Genomic DNA, 23,370 nt, shown 5'->3' with positions numbered 1-23,370 from the left:
ACCATGTCACAAAGCTCGAATCATTTCAAATTGGTTTCTTGAACATGACAATGAGTTCACTGTACTAAAATGGCCCCCACAGTCACCAGATCTCAACCCAATAGAGCATCTTTGGGATGTGGTGGAACGGAAGCTTCGCGCATCCACAAATCTCCATCAACTTTAAGATGCTATCCTATCAATATGGGCCAACATTTCTAAAGAATGCTTTCAGCACCTTGTTGAATCAATGCCACATAGAATTAAGGCAGTTCTGGAGGTGAAAGGGGCAAACACAGTAATAGTGTTTCTAATAATCCTTTAGGTGAGTGTATACGGTACTGTATGTATATATATATATATATCAAATTTGATAATATGGTAACTGCCTACACCCTTTGAAAAAGGTGCTTCACAAGGTTCTTTGAAACCTTTAACATCTGAAGAACCTTTCTGTTTTACAAAGGGTTCTTTGTGGCGAAAAAAGGTTCTTCAGATTATAAAAAGTAAGAAAGAGAACTGAATGCTTTTTTGTGGAATCAAAAATGGTTCTTCTATGGCATCACTGTGAAGAACCTTTTAAGCACCTTTATTTTTTAAGAGTGTAAGATAAAACGGAAATAAGGGAACACGTAGTTACTATTACAGGATAATATATTCTGTCAGAAATCGAAAACAAATATAATATTTTAATTGCACTGATATTATTTTAAATATTATTTTTTGATTAATTATATTACCTTTTTGGGGGTCACGGTGGCTTAGTGGTTAAAACGTTCGCCTCACACCTCCAGGGTTGGGGGTTCGATTCCCGCTTCCGACTTGTGTGTGTGGAGTTTGCATGTTCTCCCCGTGCCTCGGGGGTTTCCTCCGGGTACTCCGGGTTCCTCCCCTGGTCCAAAGACATGCATGGTAGGTTGATTGGCATCTCTGGAAAAATTGTCCGTAGGGTGTGAGTGCGTGAGTGAATGAGTGAGTGTGTGTGCCCTGCGATGGGTTGGCACTCCATCCAGGGTGTATCCTGCCTTGATGCCCGATGACTCCTGAGATAGGCACAGGCTCCCCGTGACCCGAGGTAGTTCGGATAAGCGGTAGAAAATGGAATGGAATGGAATATTACCTTTTAGGTGAAATGTCCTAGTAGAAAACAGCGACACTTGCTTCTATGTAAAAAACAGTACAGTATATAATAATACCAAGACACTACAATAACTTAAAGTGACTTCCATTATAGAAAAATCTTTTTAATCAACTGTGTTTAGGAGCAATAACACGCATATTGTCTTTCTCTAAGGCTTTAAGATTTAAAAAAACTGGACTGATTCTAAAAAGTACATTTACTTTTCCCTTATGTGACTAAAAGTGCTTTTATATTTTGTGTATTGTGTTTTTTTTCTTCTACAAATCTGTGCCAGGATCTCCCACCATCATTATTCAAGACAGTGGTTTTGTCATAATACCAATTTCAGTCATAGATGTTCTTTTGTATTGAGTGTCTGACAAGCTTTTAGTATCCAGAACACTGAGAAACAAAATTTGAGACGTCTAAAATGTCAGAACGGAACAAATTCTGATTCAGTTACAAAATCTTTTCTATCGCATTCAGTTATTTGATTTGCCAGCCGAAGAGGGCTAAATTAATACATCCTGAAGTGACTGTTGTATTTGGAAGGGAATCAAACGGTTCTCATTTTCTCTAAAGTAACCACCGGAGGTTTTAGGGGCCGTGTAGATGAAGGAATGGAAGCAAGCAAGAAGCCAAAATACCTGGTGTTTGGAGCGACGGGTGCCACGGTACATTTGTAGAAACAGGAGCGACTCCAGACTTCTGGTGGTGAACGTGTGGAGGATTGAAGCAGCTGGCATACTGGCAAGCTCTGTTTTTGATATATAAAACACATGCTGTTCTGTGCTGGTTTAGCATATTTGCTAATCAAATTGGCCTTGTAAATCCAATTTTGACACCACAAGATTTAAAGTAAATTGTTTCTAAAAGGTGAAATGTGTCTTTTCTGTTGCTATAGATTTTATAAGTAAATGTGACCCTGTCTGTGAAATCCAGTCTAAATTCACAATCCTTTAATAATGTGAAAAATTACTGTTTAAATTAACATCAATGATAGATTTATGAATACTGGCACCAGCTTTTGATTTATAATTTAATAAATGGGTATTTTTTACAAATATATTGTAGGCCTACATGTGTCCAGTGACAAAGCAACATTTTTTCGACAAGCTTTATTTTATTTTATTTTATATTATTCATATTTATAATATAAAATAGCATAAAAGACACCAATAACAGTGCCAAATAAATATTGAATCAGATATTTTAGGACACAATGTAATTGTCAACTAACCAAATACTGAAATTGTCAATTTTTGACACTACATTTTTAAATGTGTATGTGTATTATTAGTGATTATTAAATACTATTTGTTTTTTATCCTACGAAAAATAGTTCAAGCTTTGGAATGCAGCTTAGAAAAAATTAAATATAATTTTGCTGTCTTTCCAAAATCTTGTATCTCCGTACATGTATATATATTTTGTAACTTATTTGGCTTTTTTCTTCATTATTATTAGTCACCCTTTATGTTTGTCACTGCGTTTTGCAAACAATTAATCAATAATTATTATTAAAAAGTGCTTGTTATTTTTGACAACATAGTATTTAAATAATTAAAATCTACAGTGATTCCTTCTAAAAAACAGTGTATTTGCACAAGGTTTTGTAGGGAAAGCGGCAATATCAAGGTTGTGTACAGAATCCTCTTTTATATTAATTTATCTAGAAAAATAATTTGGGCTGGATTTTCATAGACCAAATGAAGACACATGAAAATTGCCTACATGAAAATACCTAAATGAAAATAGCCAACGTCTACACCTGAGTTTAAATAACATTTCACTTATTTTAATATATATTTAAAATTTATCTGGGCTTTCCCAATAGATTTAATCATCGATCGTGGACTGAGTTATGAATTGCCCAAAGCACACAGATGCCCGATTCCCCGATATGTACAACCTTCAGATCAATTAAAGCAAAATGCAAACCTATAAAATACTGATGTGATTTTTTGGGAATTATTAGAGAAACAAGGAGAGAGAGATGAAGCGGCTAGAGTCTGAGCTCTGTTTAAATAGTACAGCTTGCCTTTGACCTTCCCGCTGGACTCTACAGAGAACGAATACTAAACAATGTTTGCGGAAATTGCTCCATTAAAACAAACGTTCTCCTTGGGAAGAGAGAACCAAAGGTTTTTTTACAGCAGATAGAGTTTGCCTTGGGTGTTTGTCTGTTTTTTTCTCTCCTCATTTTCCCATATTTTCTCTTCGCTTGACGCCTCTTCCTTTGATGAAATTCTTCTGTGAGTCATGTATCAGTTAATTATTGGTCTCTGAACTGTTGCTGCTATGTAAGTCATGGGCGACCTTGACTAAGCCCCGTCTCCGCTTTGAGCACTAGTCAAATGCATCAGGTCTGTCTTCCTGCCGTGTGATCTGTGTCTGTGTGGCTTTCATGATATCTGTGACTGTTCCAGTTATAGCCATTCTTCACTGTTGCCCTGGGAACACGGATTACAACATATCCTTCTTTAGAAACCTGTGCCTAAATTGACATGAAACCAAAGCCTGTAACTTTTTTCTGCCAGAAATCTGTGCAACTGCATGGGAAATAGAACGTCTTTTCTTTTCTTTTGGATTCGTGACATTGCTCATCTGCTGGTGAGGATATGACAAATAATAGCAGAGGTGTTGGGTGAATCAGAACGTAGTAGCTGTCTCTGTTTCAAACTGTTTGACAAAAGAGATTGTGGCGGATCGGATCTGAAATCAACAGATACATTCTGTGCCTCTGTCCAGAATTCTAATTCATTTTCACACAGCGTTGCTTTCAGATCTTCTTATTGTTTTTAACAGAGCATCCTGCATGTCGGACGGATCGCATTCAAATAGCATTGATTTTTGTGATGCACACACAGGGATGGAAGATGATGGACCATGATATCTTTTGAGCACATCTGGAGAGAACGAGAGTGAAAGAATGAGAGTGATGGTGCGATCTCAGCTCTGAAGACCAGTTCATAGCGATGCTATTAATTCAATCAAATATATCTATTTAATACTGTGAGTCTCGGCCGATGTAGCTGTATGTCATTTTTAATGCTTTTACAATGACAAGACAGTGGATTTAACTCATACAGGAAGGGGAGAGGGAGAGAGAGAGAGAGAGAGAGAGAGAGAGAAAGAGAGAGAGAGAGAGAGAGAGAGAGAGAGAGAGAGAGAGAAAGAGAGAGAAAGAGAGAAAGAGAGAGAAAGAGAGAGAGAGAGAGAGAGAGAGAGAGAGAGAGAGAGAGAGAGAGAGAGAACCTTTGCACAAACAATGCTTAGATTTGAATTGACTGACCTTAGAATGACAAACATTGTGTATATTGGACAAAACAAATTCGAAAATCAAATATTACTACCCAAGTTTCCAAAAGTATTTGATAGGATAGGGGCGGGGGTAGGATAAGACAGGAGAGAATATAACAGAATGGAATAGAAAAGATTAGAATAGATGGCAATTGGTGTGGATGAGATCTGCATACAATGTAAAAAAATGCTATTACGTTATTAGAAGAAAAAACAATAACTGAGACGTTTAGGAACTTTATATGTTGTCTTTCTATACGTATATTTCTTTAAAATAGTCATTGTTGTTAGCCTTTCTATAGAAAACTATAGGGTGTGAAAGTTTTAATGAGCTCTACACAAACACACGCAGTGAAGCATCTGCAGATGTAACACAACTACCGTCTATCTAATTAGGTATGAAAGGGGGAACGGGAATGTGTGATGTTGAATTAATGTGTGATGAGCCACTTTGTGCGGTTGTTCATTTTGTTTTCTTGCAATTGAAACGTGACTGCGCATCAGATCCATTTGCAAAGCGTTCATCGATCTAGAGGACGGTGCGGAGAATCTGAGCGGTCTCGAGTTGAAATTCTCGGATACATCTTTTATCTCCGTTTACGTCGGCAAGTGTGCGTTTTCAACCCAATGTGATTATTTTGTTACCGTCTCCTCATTCAGGCACGAGTCATGCTTGTCTCTGGCTATGAAGTCCCGAATTACCCGCGATAAAATTAGCTTGAGCTCTCAGCCGAATTAATCTGTAGAAAGTAAAAGAAAGTTCATCGCGCCTTCAAACCTCAAACGAACGTACGCGTTTTTTAATGCAACATACATTTTTGGGGAAAAATGTCTGGGTGATAAAGAAAGAATGTTGGTGCTCTGCAAAGAATCGTCTCTTTATGGTCTAGCTCTCCTCTCCGATCCCCCGAGCTCCTCCCCTCCGCGCGTGGAGAGCTTCATTTGATCAAATCCTTCAACTTGGAGCGCTTCGCTGAATCGCACTTTTTCCACATCTGAACTCGGGGCGATTCGTCGCGCTGCAACTTGTATGAGGACTTCTTTTTATCCATAGCCTAACTAGAGGTAAAGGGCTGACAGGCGGACTGCACACTGATATTATCAGCGATGGAGAAAGGAAACCGAAATCACCGGTTTAATGTCAGCGCTTTTTGCGCCTTGGTACTGTTGCTCGTCTGGGTTCCGGGGATCAGATCGGCGATAACTTGCCGGTCGTGTCAGCTGTTTGATAAGTGGAGCGGTCGGGAATTACTGGTGAGGATGGACGGTAGCATTTCGTCCACAACAGGGTCTGTGGGTAAAGTTATTGACAATAATGAAGACGGGTCAATGGCGCTGTCTAATTCGACTGGTGCTGAAACCGGGCAGCTGGTCACTCATAGCGATTGCGCTGCAGATGGCGAGAAATGCGCTCACTACGAGCGCAAACGGAATACCGACCTTCACTCAAATAAGGCGGTGGAAGGCAAAATGCCACCGTATGGTAAACAGGGGTCCATGGACCCTCATGGCAAAGTTTCAAACCCCGAACTGGCAGGTTTACAGGTCGTGCGCACAGGTTCGGTCCCTGTTGAGCTCAAGCGAAGAGTGCGCAGAGGCGCTAGGGAATCCGTCATGTCAACCGACGCGCCCCGAGCGCGGGTTTTTGGGAACGGCTCCTTGCGGGCTGCTCGCAGAGTCCCGCGCTCTGATTTGAGGTGGAACAGGGAAGACAGGAGACCGGCCACATCGCGACAGGAGGATCTGAAACTTACCAGCTCTACCTTCGCGTTGACTGGGGATTCCGCACACAACCAAGCCATGGTGCACTGGTCCGGTCAAAACAGCAGCGTAAGTGAAAAAAACACGCAGTTCGTCTTTTAAAGCCCCCATTGAGTGAACATTATGCACCATCTACATACTCTGATCTCAGTGAATGTGTGGCTGAAAGTGTGTGTGACATACTGTGTGCGCGTTGAGCGCGCGTCCTGTGTGCGCGTGTCTTTCGACGCAGACTGGAAACGAACAGATGTCCATTGTTGATTAAGTGCTTGCTTCATATGCATTTCACGGTCGTTTTGTAGTTGTAAACTTGCTGCGGTGTGTTGTTTGACAAACACTTGCAAAACGAAGGACTCTTTCCTGGGCAGCAAGGTGTTTTTGAGGGCTGCACAATAGTTTGAACAGTTGTTCTCGGTGACGTTGACTCACCAACTGCGTCTCAGGCTTTTCAATGTAAATCATTGTCTCTGATGATTTGGTAGTTTGATAGCTGTAGCAGATCTTGTATTTGAAGAGATTTTGTGATAATTAAGAATAAAACAAAGTGCATTATTAATGCTAAAATGTGTGCCAGATCCTAAATGTTGTAGTATCACCTTTAAATATACTATATTCTCATACTACTGAGAGTTATTGCTTTCTTAAACTGGTGTGCTATATATCGTTACTCTCATGCTTTGCAAACAGACTTAATGTGAATTTGCACATTGTAATATTTCACATTTCAACAACTACTACTACTATGTCGGCAAAATATCAGATCTAATTTTTCACCGCCGTTATGTTTTTCTCCCTCAACTGTCAGAGCAGCTGTTGTCATGCCTGCAGGTAAAATCTGAGGGCATTTCCTAATTTAAACACTGTGCTCACTAACACAGCACATTTATTTGTGAGATGACAGTCAAACAGAAAACTTTCGGGACATAGCCTATGCAGAGAGAGAAATGAGAAAAAACCAGGAGAGCAAACCTCAGTCTGTCCCAACAGAAGGCCGCAGTTATTCTGGTTTCGAGCTGAAAATCATGCTGCCGTTATCATATCTTATAATTGAATTTTCTGTCTTGTGCAGTATGAATAGCAAATTCGGTAGATTCAATATAAACGGGCTCTTTCCCTAACAATAAGGCATGGGGAAGCTTTATAATAGTAAAAATACTTATTGAATTATACATTCAGTGTCATTGTGGTAAAATGCATAATTGAGTAAAGCCTAGAGTTTTCATTTCTTAGGCAATAGTACAGGTATAAATAAATATGTTTTCTTTCTCTCTTTTTTAAAACTAGATTTTATGTATATGATACAGAATAATTTTTTGCTGAAACAGATCCAGTCATTCCCAGTATAGAAAGATATGTAATATTTTGTAGTGTGTTTAATTGATATAGTATCAACAAAACTTATTGAGTGTGTTTTAAAAGGTTTCCTGTCTGTCATTGGTTGGACAAAAAAATGACCCACCCTTAAACTCATGCTATCGGTTGAGCTAATGCTGGTTGTTGAACTGATTCAAATGGCATAATATGGTTTAATTTTAATAATATAGAAAATATTTATATTTGTTAATGTGGACATAATTATCAATATTTAAACAATTAAAGGGACAGTTCACGCATAAATAAAAATTCTGGTTTCATTTACTCACCCTCGAGTTGTTTCAAATCTGTATAAACTTCTTTGTTCTGATGAACACAGAGAAAGATTTTCGGAAGAATGCTCGCAACAGCAATAGTTCTTGACCACCATTGACTACCATAGTAGAAAAAAATACAATGGTAGTCAGAAGTGCCCCAGAACTGTTTCCTCTCCAACATTCTTCAAAATGTATCCTTTTGTGTTCAACACATTCAACAGAACAAAAAAATGTACAAAGAAATGTTTTCTGACTATAGTCAGCAGTGGCTAAGAACTGTTTGGTTCATTCTTCAGCATTCTTCAGTTTTGGAACAACTTTAGGGTGAGTAAACGATGACACAATTTTCATTTTTGTGTGAACTGTTCCTTCAAGTAATATCATATATTTTATTATTATTTTAAAACCGAAAGTTTTATAAACCCGTTCTAAGACCCTCTGTGGGGCTTTTCCAATGAGAACTCTCAAATGACAAATCAATGTACAATATACTCAGATCATCCCACAAAATAAGGTGGAAAAGCCTTTTATAAATGTCAAGTTGTCATGAAAATTCAAACACACACCTACACACGCACACACACACACACACACCCGCGTATATTACAATTTCCACAGCTGACATTTAATAGGCTACAACTGTGAAAACTTCTGGAAAACTGGAAAGCAACGTATGACGTCACAAACGTAAAAAATCTTCTCTTGTGGTTCAGTCGGGGGCACTGGGGGTGATTATTTTCCCTGAAGATGTTTCTGTCAGCAGACAGAAGGAAAGAATCAAACATTTTTCTTGCCAATTAGTGAGAAGTTAGTCACAAATTTCCCGAGATCCTGTAAAATATGCAACCAGCACCAGTTGTCTTATGTGTCACAGTCTCACGCTAATGTTGCTAACTTGCAAAAGTCTATTTATGGCTTCCTTTACCACAGCACATGTAAGAGGGAAGAGGAATATGTCTAATCTTATAACACTATGTTGCCAACTGACTTTTAAAATGCAATTAATTGGATGGTTAAAAACATATTGTACTGTCAACCTCTGCCTTTATGATCTAAGCCTGAGCTGCAAGATGTATTCCAATAATGGTTGTTTCAAGTTGTCACATTTTTCACATCTGTGGAGTGAACAAATTCTTCCTTACGTCAAAATCAAAGTGACAAACCGTGTAATTCAAGGATTCGTTTACTTAAAAATGAAAATGGTCTAACCTAATGTTTTCTTATGATAATGTATTCACCCCCGTGTCATTTCCTATGTGTAAGACCGCAGGTGAATATAGTTCATATAAAGGTACATAATTTTTGTCCGTGTGTTGGTCCCAAATTGTTGGTTATCACATGTCTTGTGACCAGCTGTCATACATGTTATGAACCAATGAGATTCAATGTTATCGACGTGTTTCCATTTTCTATCTTACCACTTTAATGTGTTTCAGTTTTGCTCAATATGCTCAAAATATTTATCGTTTTTTTCCAGCACCTATCGTTTCGTTTCGCAAAATATTGATTAACCCCAGAAGTGGTTTGATTACTTTTATGATGGATTTATGTGCTTTTCGGAGCTTCACCACTTTCAGACTTTACCAACACAATCTCACAGGAATTCGTAACTGTTTCACGAGATGGCTAATTCGTATTTATTTGGACGATCTTATTGGTACGTTCTAGTTCTTTTTCCATTCAGACCAGTGACACAGGGTCTAGGGTGGTGTAGGGGAGGGGCTTCCGGGGGCTGTTTGTCTAATAATCATATGTATTTGTATGATTCACCTTAGGAAAATTCATACATATGGTGCTTGTTAATCGATGTCACGCAGTATTTTGTTTTTCTATTTTGATTAGAAAATACAAGTATGATAGTTCGGTCTTGCTGTGCTAGAAAACTGAAAAAGCATTACTCAGAGTCGTCCTGGAAAGGCCCATGGTTCTTTCACTTTCAATTTCTTCATAAATCAAAAAAAACAATTATAGCAGTGGATTATTTTCCTCCCAAGATGGCGGCGCCACTGCAATATGCAACTTAGGCGTGACGTCAGCTTCACATTTTCTTTTAGCCACCTTGTATAATACTTATGAATTCCCCCAGATCATGCAGGTGTATATACTGTACACTTATATGTATATAAATGACATATTTTTATAAATATGTATTGTCTCTAGCTAAGTAAAACTAACAAAGCCAAATATATATGTCATGGGATGACATGAAACTGAAAAGATTGACATAATAATTTATTATCTTACTATTCTAACTATTCGTTTGATTTAAAGGAGTTTGTTAATTTTAAGTTTTTCATTTTAATAAAGAATAATGGCTAACAAACCCTAATATTCTGTTATTATTTAATAATTCACAACCTTGGTGTTATTTAGGTAAAACATGATGCTGTTGTGTTTTTGTCTAAAGCAATAAAGTTTTTTTCCTCCTGCGAAAGGCACACAAACTGAATAAATAATAATAATAAACAATAGTACTAATGTATTCCCACGCAACAGTCATCTTTACTTCAAACAAATGCTAGAATGTACAATCCTTTTTTAGACATTCAACTCAAAAAGCTATTAATTTTAACATCTCAGAAGGCAAAAAAGAGTCAAAGATTGAAGAATATCCAATGCCAAGGGCTGTGGGTGGACAGCTGAGGGGGAACAATTTTTATTTTTCTGATATGAATGGTAGCTCTGCTACAAAGTATTTGGCAAGCAATGTAAATGAAGACAAATATCACTGAAAACTGCCTTGGCTAGACAAAAACAGCCACCAAATACATTTACTCCTAGTATAATTTGAATTTATTTTCTTCAGACATCCGACAGGACAATACTGTTGAAACAGATGACTCTCCGGTTGAAACTGCATCCCAACTATTCAATGCAAGGTCACTTGTTATTCTTAGAAAGATGCAATAGTTAGAAGCGACACACTTGGGTACACTAGATTTTAAATTCAAGAAAAAAAATTTTTTTTATTGTGATTGATTCATCAGTGCACATTTTTCAAAATTAGACCAAAAAAATCAATACTTCTTTCAAATGTAATCATAACCTCCTCCCCTAAAATCATTTATGATCTTATAAATACAAATACTACACAGCACAGTTGCAGGGTAGAAATCTGCTTTAATCGCCGTTGCATTCTAGGGACTCATTGCCCATGGAGTTGTATTGAAGCTGTGCTTGAGTGGTCGTCTATGGCATTTACTTGTTCCATTGATTTTAATGGAGCAAAAAATCAATGTTCATTGGACAAGAGGCTCTAAACACATCATTTTGGGTGCCACCCAGAAGCTGTGCTTCACTGGCAGTCTATCGCAGCACGAAAGCTATTGAACATCTGATTCTGATTGTTCATTGGGCTTTCAATCAGTTTATTTTTGTCTGTTCTGAACCTGATCCCTTTTTTAGGTAATTTATTTCGGGGTGGTTGAGGACACTTTTAGAAGCACTTGTGTCCATTGAAACTGAAAGGTTTGTGAATGCAGTTTCCTGAATGCAATCTTAACCTGAAATATTACACTTTTTGTGTCTGAGAATATCTACGCTTCAGTTATTTTCACATATCCGTATCCACCGGTTGCATGTCTATGTCTGGGAGATTGAACTTTTTATCTTCCATTCTTTGCAAGTTTTCTCTCTCTCTCTCTCTCTCTCTCTCTCTCTCTCTTAATTCACTAATTACTCTAGGAATAATGTTCGCTTTATCAGGCCTTTCTGTAGGGAGGTCACGGTCATTTGTGCGAGAGATTTTTAAGCCAAGAGTAATCTGACTATAATAGGCTACAGTCAGGCTGCTTCGCCTCCTCTTGTATACTTCTTCGGAGATGAAAACAGACTTAATATTTCACTTTAGAGTTCCGCGTGGGACACATTTTTTCATGCCGCTACTGCGGGTTTCATCTTGGTCTCCCGCCGGCTCCAACAAAATTTTACTTAGTGTCCACCCACTCTAGATTTATAATGATTTTCTTACCTCCCTCTCTTGTTCAATTTGAGTCCCGTTCCCACAATCGCACATTTTGGTTATTTTCAAGGTATCACGAAGCGGTTCATTCTTTTCAATTATGTTTTAAAGAAAAAGAATATTACCAGCACACAAGCCTCTGCGTTGTAGGTGGAATGAAATTATGGAAGATGATCATATTTTATTGTTTTAACTTAAAAATGCTTACTTCTGTTCCAGTTTAGCAGAGACAATTAGGGAAGCCACTTGTGAGTTTATTTCACTGAAAAGTGTAACAAAGTAGCGTTATACAAAATATTTCTTGCTGTGCTGAATGTGTGTTATATACTTCTTTGTGTATGCTGAACAATGATAAATGTTCATAGTCTTTACATGCATGTTGATAGTAGCTTGTTGCTTTCTCTGTAGGGAATATCTTCGGAACTGAAATTGGTTGAATGAGTAATGCTGAACTTCTCTTTGTTTCCTAGAGGGGGCGAAAGTCTCATTCAACTTGCAGAATTTGTTGTATAGCTGTGCTTCTTGGGTTTCCTTCTAATGGGTCTAGTCCATATTTTAATCCCAAATCGAAGGAGACTGAATGATAAAAAAAATGATAGAGCAATAGCATCCCTCACCCAATGTAATATTGTTTGCTTGGTTGCAGCCGCCCCTTTGTTGCGGCCCCCATAGCATATAAAAAGTTGCTCTGATTTACGCCACTAGCTAGTGCGGTGGACGTAAGTCTGAAGGGCACGTACTGGACACAGTAGGTGTAATTGTTCCTGCTCCGACGTCGTGAACGGCGGAGGGCAAAAGGCCTCAAGAATGCAATTCATGTTGGAACTAAAATAGCGGTAATTCACAAATTCTTTGGAATAGAGACTTTTGGTTGGTTTTGTTTGAAAAAAGAAAAGTAGCTGATTTTTGCTAAAAAAAACACGTACACACAAAAAATTAAAGGTATGTTGTTAGGTTAATTGTAAAAAATAAATTAAAAAAGTTTATGTTTTTCTTTGAATAAAAAATACATAAAAGTCGCATAGGGATAACAAAAAATCTAGGCACACGTTTAAAATAATAAATTACTCTCCCTACATAAATAAAAAAAAAACCCCAAAGAAATCTGTATTCTAGAGTCTTAGACCTTTCCAATGATATATAGTTTGTCATGATTCGATTAGAAATTACATTCACAATATTGACGCAAACTTAGGTGTTCCATATACAGAACGGGTGACAGTTAACTATACTCATTAAAATTTCTGAATTTGTTGTCTAGCTGTGGTACGTTTTATGTTTCTTTCTAATGCGTGGTTCTTATCAAACTATGTCCATATTTTGTTTTTTACATTCACATTCTCAATTCATTTCAAACTAATATCCAACATTATATTATTATACAAATTATTAAGTCATGCTTATGTAAATATTGATAAATACTCTATATACAATGACTTCATATTTCAGAAATACGTTAATGAAAATAAGCTTTTAGATTTTTACGATTGTAAGTTTTTAGGCAATATAATACAGGACATTTTCAAAGCTAAAGTAAATTCATGATACTGTTTTTTAGAATTGCTCCAGATGTATTAAAGCCTCAAACAAAACATTGATTTCCAATGTAAATGCTTCCTGGGTGAAGAACAGTGTTATTCAATGGAGGACATGCCTTTATTCTCTCAGGTCAGTGTGACTTTATTTCTGCTTCAGAAGTGTGTCACGTTTCACTTTCGCAATATATTTTTCAGATGTTTGATTCGATTTCTGTTCAATGTAAGCTTATTAGTCAAACCCACGGTAACATAAGATGCTCCGTTTTGCTTTATAAAGGCCCTTATATCAACACGGGCACACGCTCCACACACAATTACTCTTGGTTTATAAAATCTTTAATAAAATCGCTCTCACGAATAGACGTGATCTACAGCAGTGTTGAAACATGCGGCAATATGTTCCATATGTGGCTTTCAATAGAGTCTTAAATTAGAAAGTAATCATCATGTCGTGTTGTGGGATGTTTACAAGATGCCCAACAGATCCTGACACTTTTGCATGGGTGCGAGATCATTTGCATCTTCTTATAAGGATCGGTAATTAATTGGACTGTAACCACCATTGCTGTTTCTTAGTAAGACAGCTCAATGTCTTAATTAACTGAATAAGACTTAACTGAGACAGAAAGAAAAACAGAGTTAGATAACCAGGCTAATAAGTTAAGAGGAAAAACAGAATGACATACCCTTGCATGCACAGCAGGCTGCCGTTGCAGCTACAGTTTGACAGGGCTACGGTTTGATGGCTGTTCAGGGGTTTCAATTTCCCAGAATGCAGTGTGGTTGACCTGCCGTAAATGGGCTTTTTCATGCATATCTGTAGCAGATTGGTAAATTGAATCACGGTCGATCTGTGACTCTCTGAAATAGGATTGGAAAAGGCTATGCTTTTTTGCAGAGAAGGAGATGACAGATTGAGATAATTGTGCGACTTAGCCATCGCACCGCGGGAGATATTGTGACTAAATGTGTGTAGCGCAGCACTAATCTGCTGAGATTACAACATATAAATAAAGCCATTATTGGTCTTTCTGTGAAAACATTCAGTGATACTTCTGCTCCGCTCTTGAAACCACAGCGTTTAAGTGCCAGTGATGTCCGTGTTGTCATTCTAGTCAGACTATGTGGAAGTTTCCTCATTCAATGTAAGTCTGGGGATTTTTGTTGTCTGTTAAAAATCGTCTGAAGACAGATCATACTACTACTTTTGTGTATCATTTAGGAGGTGGAAAATAAGAAAGAAAGAAGTGAAGAAAGTAAAGGAAGGAAAACACTACTTTATGAAAAAATAAATGAAGGAAGATAGAAAGAGTATGAAGAAAACATAAGGAAAGAAAAAGTATGAACGAAGAAAAGAATGAAATAAAAGGAAAACTGAAAGAGGGAAGGTAAGACAGAAACAAAGAAGTAAAGAAAGTACAGGACGGAAGGCATTACTGTAAGAAAGAAATGAAGGAAGAAAGAATGAGCATGAAGGAAACAGTAAAGAAAAAGTATGAACGAAGAAAAATTGTAAGAAGGAAAGAAAGACTGAAAGACAGACAGAAAGAAAGAAAGAAAGGGAGAGTATGAAGGTAACAGTAGGAAGGAAGAAGTAGAAACAGTAAGAAAGGAACAGTATGAATGAAGGAAAGAAAGAAAGAAAGAAAGAAAGAAAGAAAGAAGGAAGACAGAAAGAGTATGAAGAAAACATAAGGAAAGAAAAAGTATGAACGAAGAAAAGAACGAAATAAAGGAAAACTGAAAGAAGAAAGGCAAGACAGAAAGAAAGAAGTAAAGAAAGTACAGGACGGAAGGAAGGAAGGAATTACTGTAAGAAAGAAATGAAGGAAGAAAGAATGAGCATGAAGGAAACAGTAAAGAAAAAGTATGAACAAAGAAAAAATTGTAAGAAGGAAAGAAAGACTGAAAGACAGACAGAAAGAAAGGGAGAGTATGAAGGTAACAGTAGGAAGGAAAGAGTAGAAACAGTAAGAATGGAACAGTATGAAGGAAAGAAAGACAGAGAAAGATAGATAGATAGATAGATAGATAGATAGATGGATGGATGGAAGGAAGGAAGGAAGGAAGGAAGGAAGGAAGGAAGGAAGGAAAGAAAGAAAGAAAGAAAGAAAGAAAGAAAGAAAGAAAGAAAGAAAGAAAGAAAGAAGGAAGGGAGAGTATGAAGGTAATGGTAAAAAAAGAACAGAAACAGTAAGAAAGAAACAGTATGAAAGAAAGAAAGAAAGAAAGAAAGAAAGAAATTTGATAGAAGGAAGGAACTAAAAAAGAAGGAAGCTGATGGTGGGAAAGAGTAGAAACAGTAAGAAAGAAACAGTATGAATGAAGGAAAGAAAGAAAGAAAGAAAGAAAGATAGGAAGGAAGGAGGAAGGAGAAGGTAAGAAAGAAGGAAAGAAAGAAATAAAATGTGATAGAAGGAAGGAATTAGGAAAGGAAGCTGACGGTAGGAAAGACACAGTAGAAACAGTATAGAGAAAGAGAAAAAGTGAAGGAAGGAAGGAAAGAATGTATATAAAGAATAAATGTTGGTCTTGGTACATGTGTTTGCGCCTGTTTGAGCGCGTGTGTGACCACGTGAAATAAGATTTGTGGTACAGGCTGAGGGAATCATGCTAGGTCTCTGTGGAGAGCACAAAAAAGCCAAATCAATCTTACACGTGTAATTGACATTCCCTCTAGATGCTATTAAACATGCAGCACCTCAACACAGCCCGCTGCCACCTCACAGTCCAAACCTGCTCGCGCACTTGAAACTAGCTGACAACCAACCGCAACTGGGAAATGGTTTGAGACGTTGATGCAAAGGCCCAAATGGATTGAAAGTCCAGCGCTGGAACCTGTTTTTGAGCTGGATTTAGCTTAGTGGACAGTTTTAATCAGGGAAGGAAAGGAATGGCTCATACTGTATGTAATGTTAGTTACAAAATGAACCGTGTTACAGTGAACCTGAGTGACTTTTCTGCAGAATTACAAAAAGAACATATTTTGAAGAATGTTGATAACCAAACAACACCGGCATCCATTTGCTTTCATTGTATGGACACTAAACCACAGAAACATTTCTCAAAATATCTACTTTTGTGTTCCGAAAAAAGGAGTATATACAGGTTTTGAGCTTGAATAAATGATGACAAAATATATATTTTGGTTAAACTATCGCTTTAACATTAGTTTTTGTATTCATTTCAGGTGAACAGCAGTTAGGTAATAAATCAAGCAAAATTAGTATAGAATGAGTTTTTATAAGAGAAAAGAAAGGTTCCCTGTAAGGCGACATCAAACAGCTGTTATGCCCTCTCACCGTGAAAGCATTTCAAAGGCAGGTGTGGATTAATATATTAAATAAATCATGTTGAAAAACACCCCTTCCTTTGAATATCCTAAAGAATATGCATAAAAGCAACACTCAGTTACAGGACGCTTGATTCGAGTTTCCTCAGAACAGCCCTCCCCTGCCTACTTTCCCTTTCAGTTTGAAGGTAAATGTGATTAGCGTGCAGAAGCGGCTAGCTCTCTACGCCGTGCGGGCAGACTGAGAAAAATAAAAAGATGGGGGCATGGCGCACGCCAGAACTCGACCGAGCCCATCTGCCTGAGACGTCTTTGAAAAGACGCTCCGGAGATGGATGGAGACATCTGGAGGCACCTGCCGCATCTGCTTGTGTCCAAACATGTTTATCTCACGTCTCTGAAGAGCGCCGAAAGACTGCGTTTCTTTTAGCCACGGCTTTGATCAAGCGCCTCGGCGTGTCACCGCTTGGCCGCTCTGAGAGATTATCTCCTTTACCGGTCATTTATAAACAACACACGAGTCCATTTCCAATTGAAATGATTTCACGATGGAGTTCAGAAGCGTCCCTTCGGTCTCTCATGAATGTGTTTCTATTATGGACTCAAAAGAGGCTTTTAAGTTTAAAGGTGGAGTTTGTAAATGTCAAAAAGTTTTAATTGTTTTGTTTAGTCCCGCCTCAAATTTATGCTATTGGTCTCCATTTGTTCTCTGTTCTCTATACACTTTTGTGTAATCTACAATTAACAAGTTTTAATCTGATATGTATATCGTTCGTAAAACGTACACGTTTTCAAATTACTCCATTCTGGGGCTGTATCCGATGATGGGCGCCTCATGATTGTGTCCGTCCGTCTCGTCCTCCATCTTCCTTCCCATCAGCTTTCATTTCCACTATCCTAATGTTTGTGCAAATGAAATCAGGGGGCAGGGGAATAAAAATGGCACTGTCCGCCCTGTTTTTTCCACCGCTCTGTAATTTATATGTAAAGCAGAGACGGAAGAGCAGGAGGACGGCTGATGAATCGGTTAAGGGCTTAACCACAACAGGCCGCAGATCATTAGCCATCAAGCCGTTCGGATTGGGCAATGGGATCAAGATGAACTGATCACGGGTCGCTTCCTTTCAAGTAAAAGGCAAGGAATAGCTGGGCAGGGGACGTGTTTGACAGCGTCATGAAAAATTCGGTGTGTGAATTGTGTCCTCTTTTATCCTCTAAAAGGTTTTTTTATCTCGCTATGTTGTTCTATGCCTAACCGAAGCTGCGTTAGCTTCTATTTTGCTAAATACGCTGTGTAAAAAATGCATTAAATTAATTTCCTTTTTGTCAAAACTTGATGTAACAAACATGACAGTATTTCTGGGTTAACATCTGCTTTACAAACAAAAAACATCACTAAATATTTTAAAATTGCCATAGTTTTATTATAGTAAACTAAAACAGTAAGAACGAGATGTGTTTGATTTCACTACCCGTAGCCTCATCTATGGACTATTGTGTGAAGCATTTAGTAAAAAAGACAATAATGTTCATTTGAACAAAGTACTTGTGACATAAATCATAATTTAATTTGTAAGATTTGCAATCAGGTGCTTAATAGAGTTCCCGTTACAAGTTATTTTAGCCAAGCGGGGTCCAGATGTGGCCCCATGACTTCTGTTTACATTTGAACTTTTGAGAAATTGAGAACGTCTGTGATAGAGAAACGACGCATTAAAACATAATGTTTTACTTTGCGTTACCCCGTCACAGTTGGGTGAGACAGATTTCTGTTGGCTGTGCTCCAAAGAGTGTCGTACGCTTCCCTTTTAAGTCCCTTAGAAGTGTCAATCAACCGAACTCGGTCTTGCCGGAATGCATTATTAATTGAGTCATCACATTTATCATTTATTAAACCAGGTGGTCTGCTTGATACTCCAATAAAATAAAAATAAAATGGTTATGTATATACGATAGATGGAGAAATTTAGCAGGTATGAGCGGCCATTGAGCTCGTATGGTGACTGAAGCCATTCAGAGTAAAGAGAAAAAGGGTAATGATTCACAGACGCACTGAGATGGACAAATGAAAGACGCTTTGGGTTCAGCCCGGGTCCTTCTTTAATTCTCTCTGCCAGCAGGACATTCTGATGCGAGCGTGTGCTTAAACTCATCTCAACCTTTGACCGATTGGAATAAATTCTCCACTCGCATTAATAGATAGAACATCTTATGTTAGATTATAGGTTTTGTTGGCTTTTGTGCAGTGTTTCTCAATTTAATGTAAGTCATATTCTTAATCACATTTTTCCAGGCTTGCAAAAGTTTTGGGGAACTTTCTTATCACTTTCCTTTGACCATAACTTTAATGGTAGGATTTGAACATCCCTAAGCTTATTTGTTAAGCTCTACTTTAACGAAACATGTAATCCAACTTTGTAGAAAATTCCTGACATCAACGTTTGAAAATTTTGACACCAAAAACACCAATTTTATGCACCAAATCTGTAGTTTAATCACCTTCTTTCTAACTTGAAGAATTAAACAGGTGTCTTCTTCTACCTTTACATCTTCAAGGGATAGTTTATAGTTAATTTACACACATCCATGTCATTTTTAACATGTATGAGCTTCTATTAAATGCAGAAGATATTTTGAAGAACGTTGGTAACCGAACAACATTGATATCCATTGACTTTAATTGCTATGACATAAAGCCACTAAGACATTTCCCAAAATAGCTAAAGAGAAGTTCTGAATGACATAAGGATGATCAAATGTCTTTGGGGGAAAGCTGCAATCCATAATTGTAGCCTCTCTTTCGCCTTCTCTGTTAAAAACATAAATTGCAAGTTACTTTAATTACTTCAGTTAAATGATATAGTTTATTTTATAAGCTCACTATTTTGGGTCAAGGTAAAGTTTACATTTCTTTGATTTTATTTGCAGAATGTGCTCTGATTTATTTCTAATCAGTAAGAGTTAAAGATTACAGCTTTAATAATGTACATCACTTCAGTGTAATGAGTGGTTATTCAGCAGTAATAAGTAAAAGCTCAGAAAGGTTCAGAAAAGAACAGGAGGTTTCTTGTAGCAGAGCTTATTCAACAGGCAGCGAGTCCATCCGCATGTCCATTGATTTTCAGTGCGGAACTGAGTCCATGAGCATTCTTGTGTAAAAATATGCAGCAAATTCGCTACACAAGGACCACATCCTACTGAGATTTCCAGTTTACAGTGGCACCAATCTCAGAAATAATGATGTCTAGACGATACTTCAGCTCACTGAGCCCATGCTTTACAATTTTTGCAATATTTTCTAAATTGGTAAATCTCTCAAAACCTATCAAGACTATGCCAAGGTAAAATTGAAGTAAAAAAATCAATAGAAAAAATCCTATTTTTGAACCTGAACTTTGACAACTAAGCAATTTTTGACAAATGAAGACAATTAGAAATCCGATTAGTCTTTTTATTTGAGGATCTTTTGACAGAAATGCAATATAAAATACATAACTATGTCTTTAAGGTGTATAAGAGTTATAAGTGTTATGTTTTTACTACCTTAGAATGAGCTCTTTCTATCTACATACACCACGGGTCCCCTCGCATGGGATTTGTCATGTTGTTTCTACGGTAGCCCTAAATGGACAAACTGCTCTACAGGATGTGTTTCCTAAACCGGTGTTTCCTTTGAAACAGAGGGTTGGAGTGAGCAGTTGGTTGCATTTCTCAACCTCACCGATAGATGCTGCTTAATTTCATACAATGGACCTTCATTGTACAAGTGCTTCATTGTAAAAATCATAATGGTGCTAAAATAACGGTACTTCTCTGGGTGTGTTCACGGGTGAGTGTTCACGTTGTGTGTGTTACTGACTGCTGTGTGTGTGCACTCGGATGGGTTAAATGCAGAGCACAAATTCATGCTTGGCCTCATATCAGATCACAAAGCAGGGTTCAATTTCTGTATGCAATATGGAATTTCGTCTCTTTTATATTTATTTGCACAGTAAACGTTGCATGGGTGTAGACTTTTCCGTTCAGCGAGCTGAAGGGTCTGCCTAATAAGAGTGGTTTTACTCCTGGAGAACAAAAATTATTCGACTTGGACATTGGCCATATGTTAATGACACGTTTTAGCCGTTTAGTTTGCATAACTAGTCTGGGTCATTCAGGGAGAGAGGTTTGCACATTATTTTGAAAAATATTCTTTGATTCCCTTTAAATTAAAATAAATGTGCTGTGTATTGAAGTTTATATTTATTTTAGCACATCAAACATGAATCGGTCCTTCTAAAATCTCCCGACAACCTTATCAATGGGAAATGCACGTGATCTGTTTTCAATATTAATAAGTAAATTATTATCAATTTTGTGCAGAATAAGTGTAATTTGTTTCCACTTTATTACTTATATAAGTAAAATGAATATCAGCCTTATATCGGCCGTCACCCACACTACTCTTGAGATCAATATCCACCATTTAAAAAAATCCATATCTGTCATCTGTGCTTCTATAAAGGTCACCTGTGCCCTTCACCACACCTTAGTTTGAAGCGAACGGGCGATGCTTCCTCCCCTCCCACTGTCTGCCACACTCCAAACATAACAGCAGCCTGGCCCATGCTCCCTGCGCCTTGGCTGGCACATCCATGGGAAATCAAAGCCAGGGTTGGCAGCACCTGCATCCTGCGTGCCATTCCAGGTACTTCTCCCGTCTGAGCAGATGGTGCTGTGGCATACGGAGCGGTGGAAAGATACGGGCCCAGATGCAGTCGAACGAAGAGCGTGGCGAAATTTGTGCTGAAACATTTGAATGACAAATTGTTCAGAACGCTGGATATCTTGGAATGGAAATCTGGAGCACTGCTGTCGGTGAACGCTGAGAAAATGAAACGGAGAGTGATTTCTTGAACAAGGTGATAAATGATTCATTGTGTCAGCATTTTAAAGTTACAGCTCATGCACAAAATGAAATATCTGTTATTATTTACTTATTCTCGTGTAATTTATAACCGGTGTGTTATTTTTCTCAGTAAAATGCGATATATATTTTTTTAAGGACGATATGCAGCGCTTTCCTTATAATGACATTTTCTATGAACTATATCTGTCAAGTCCAAAAATGATGTTTGAGGTAGCATTATGTGACGAGATCCATTTAAAATCCAAAGCATGTTGACAAAATAACTTAGGTGATTTGACCCTTTGAATAATGTTTTTTTTATATTTAGAATATAATGATTTGTGGTTTCTCAACAGCGTGGGTTGTTTTTACTCCTCTGTGGGCATCCTCAGTCTTCCCTTTTCACTTTTACAGTATTTTATTGTCGATGTAAATGAGTTGGAGTGTCAGGTCACATTTAACACCTTTCACAAGATTTCTCACATGTGAAATATGCCGTTCGCCCTCGGTCACATCAGACCCGTCCGTGAACCGTACGACGCAATCAACGGGGCCCATTTGTGCACGCCGGCCCGCCGATCTCAAAGTACATCATAGCAGGACTCGTCGCCGTCTCCCGGCCATGACTGAACTTGATTGTTGTAAATCAGTACATGAACGATCAAACCATAAAAAGAGCGAAGTGAGTGCTAAAGGAGGGGTTCAGCAAATCTGGTCTTTTCAACATAATGTACGCATTTCTGCAGGCTGTCTCTCAGGGTCAAGGACGTTTGGACGTATCTGGCTGCGAAAGCACGTCTATTCACTTTGAATATCGCCGGTTGCATCTGTTTTTGCGTTTCTACAGATTTGGGAGGTTTGATTAGAAAAAACGAAATGCAGATTTGGGTTGATCCACTAATTCTGTGTAATCTTTCATAGATTGTTACAATTGTCTTTAAAGGGATAGTTCACCCATAACAGAAAATTATCTTATCATTTACTCACCCTCGTGTCAAACCTCTATGAATATCTTACCTTTGCAGACTACAAAAGAAGCAATTTTAAAGCATGTTGATAACCAAACAATATTGGACCCCCATTGACTTCCATTGTGTGAACCACTGCGACGTTCCTCAAAATATCTTCTTTGGGTGAACCCTACCCTAGGTGAATAAATAAAATTGTAATTTTTGGGTGAACTGTCCCTTTATGAGTACTTTGTTAGTCAAGAACAGCTGTTTTGTTTTTAGTTCTTTTAAACGTCCGCACCTAAGAGCGAGTGCAGTCATGTGTGTTTACTTGTTTATTTAATATCTGACTTCTATTTAGTTTTTTTTACCCGTAATGAATTCACCCGTGTGACCATTGAGACGTGATGGGAATGAGGAGGAATAACTCCTCGCATCACCTCGTGTACCTGTCGCCGCCGCTCCTCCTCTGCATTTTACGGAAAGACACGAATGTGAAAATAAAAATATTTGCTTACCATGTCAGCTCCTCTGTGTCGAGTCTGACTTTCTCTTAACTGTCAGGATTTGACTGAATCAGGTTAGAACGGCAGCGTGGTTGCAGATGACAACGCACCCGTCGGCCGGGCACATTGAGACGTGCAGACGATGTTTCAAAAGGCACCATCTTACATAACCTCTGAAGGGAGTGTGGGAAGGGATGCTGGGGCTTGTGGGTAAGCAAGACGCTTTGAACAAATGTTGTGACGGTTGTTGCGTGCGAAAGAAAAGCGTAACATATATAGAATAAGAATTGTCTCATGAGCTTGGAGAAAAACTAGGTTCTTTATATGGATAGAGCGATTCAGCGGATGTTTTCTTGACGGAAGATTTCAGGGTAGCATCGAGGGACTTTGATAATTTGGAATGTTTAATCTTGGATTCAAAGGCGTACGTGGAGGGATGAC

The 23,370-nt window shown here is 38.0% G+C and overlaps 1 protein-coding gene across 4 annotated transcripts in view; it reads left to right on the top strand.

The window, feature by feature from the left end:
* The first annotated feature begins 5,383 nt into the window (after window positions 1-5,383).
* Window positions 5,384-23,370, top strand: part of LOC130407918 (VPS10 domain-containing receptor SorCS1) — a 138,079-nt gene continuing 120,092 nt past the window's right edge. For all 4 annotated transcript variants that reach the window (XR_008904703.1, XR_008904702.1, XM_056731260.1 and 1 more), the window contains exon 1: window positions 5,384-6,232. Coding sequence is in view for 2 of the 4 variants with exons in the window: in XM_056731260.1 (XP_056587238.1) it covers window positions 5,510-6,232 (723 nt within the window). In the remaining 2 variants the exon portion in view is untranslated. The remainder of the gene's footprint in view (window positions 6,233-23,370) is intronic.

Source organism: Triplophysa dalaica, chromosome 2, assembly GCF_015846415.1.
Source record: "Triplophysa dalaica isolate WHDGS20190420 chromosome 2, ASM1584641v1, whole genome shotgun sequence".
NCBI lineage: Eukaryota > Metazoa > Chordata > Actinopteri > Cypriniformes > Nemacheilidae > Triplophysa > Triplophysa dalaica.
Note: the sequence above shows the minus strand (reverse complement) of the source record. Positions and strands in the feature narration are given on the sequence as shown.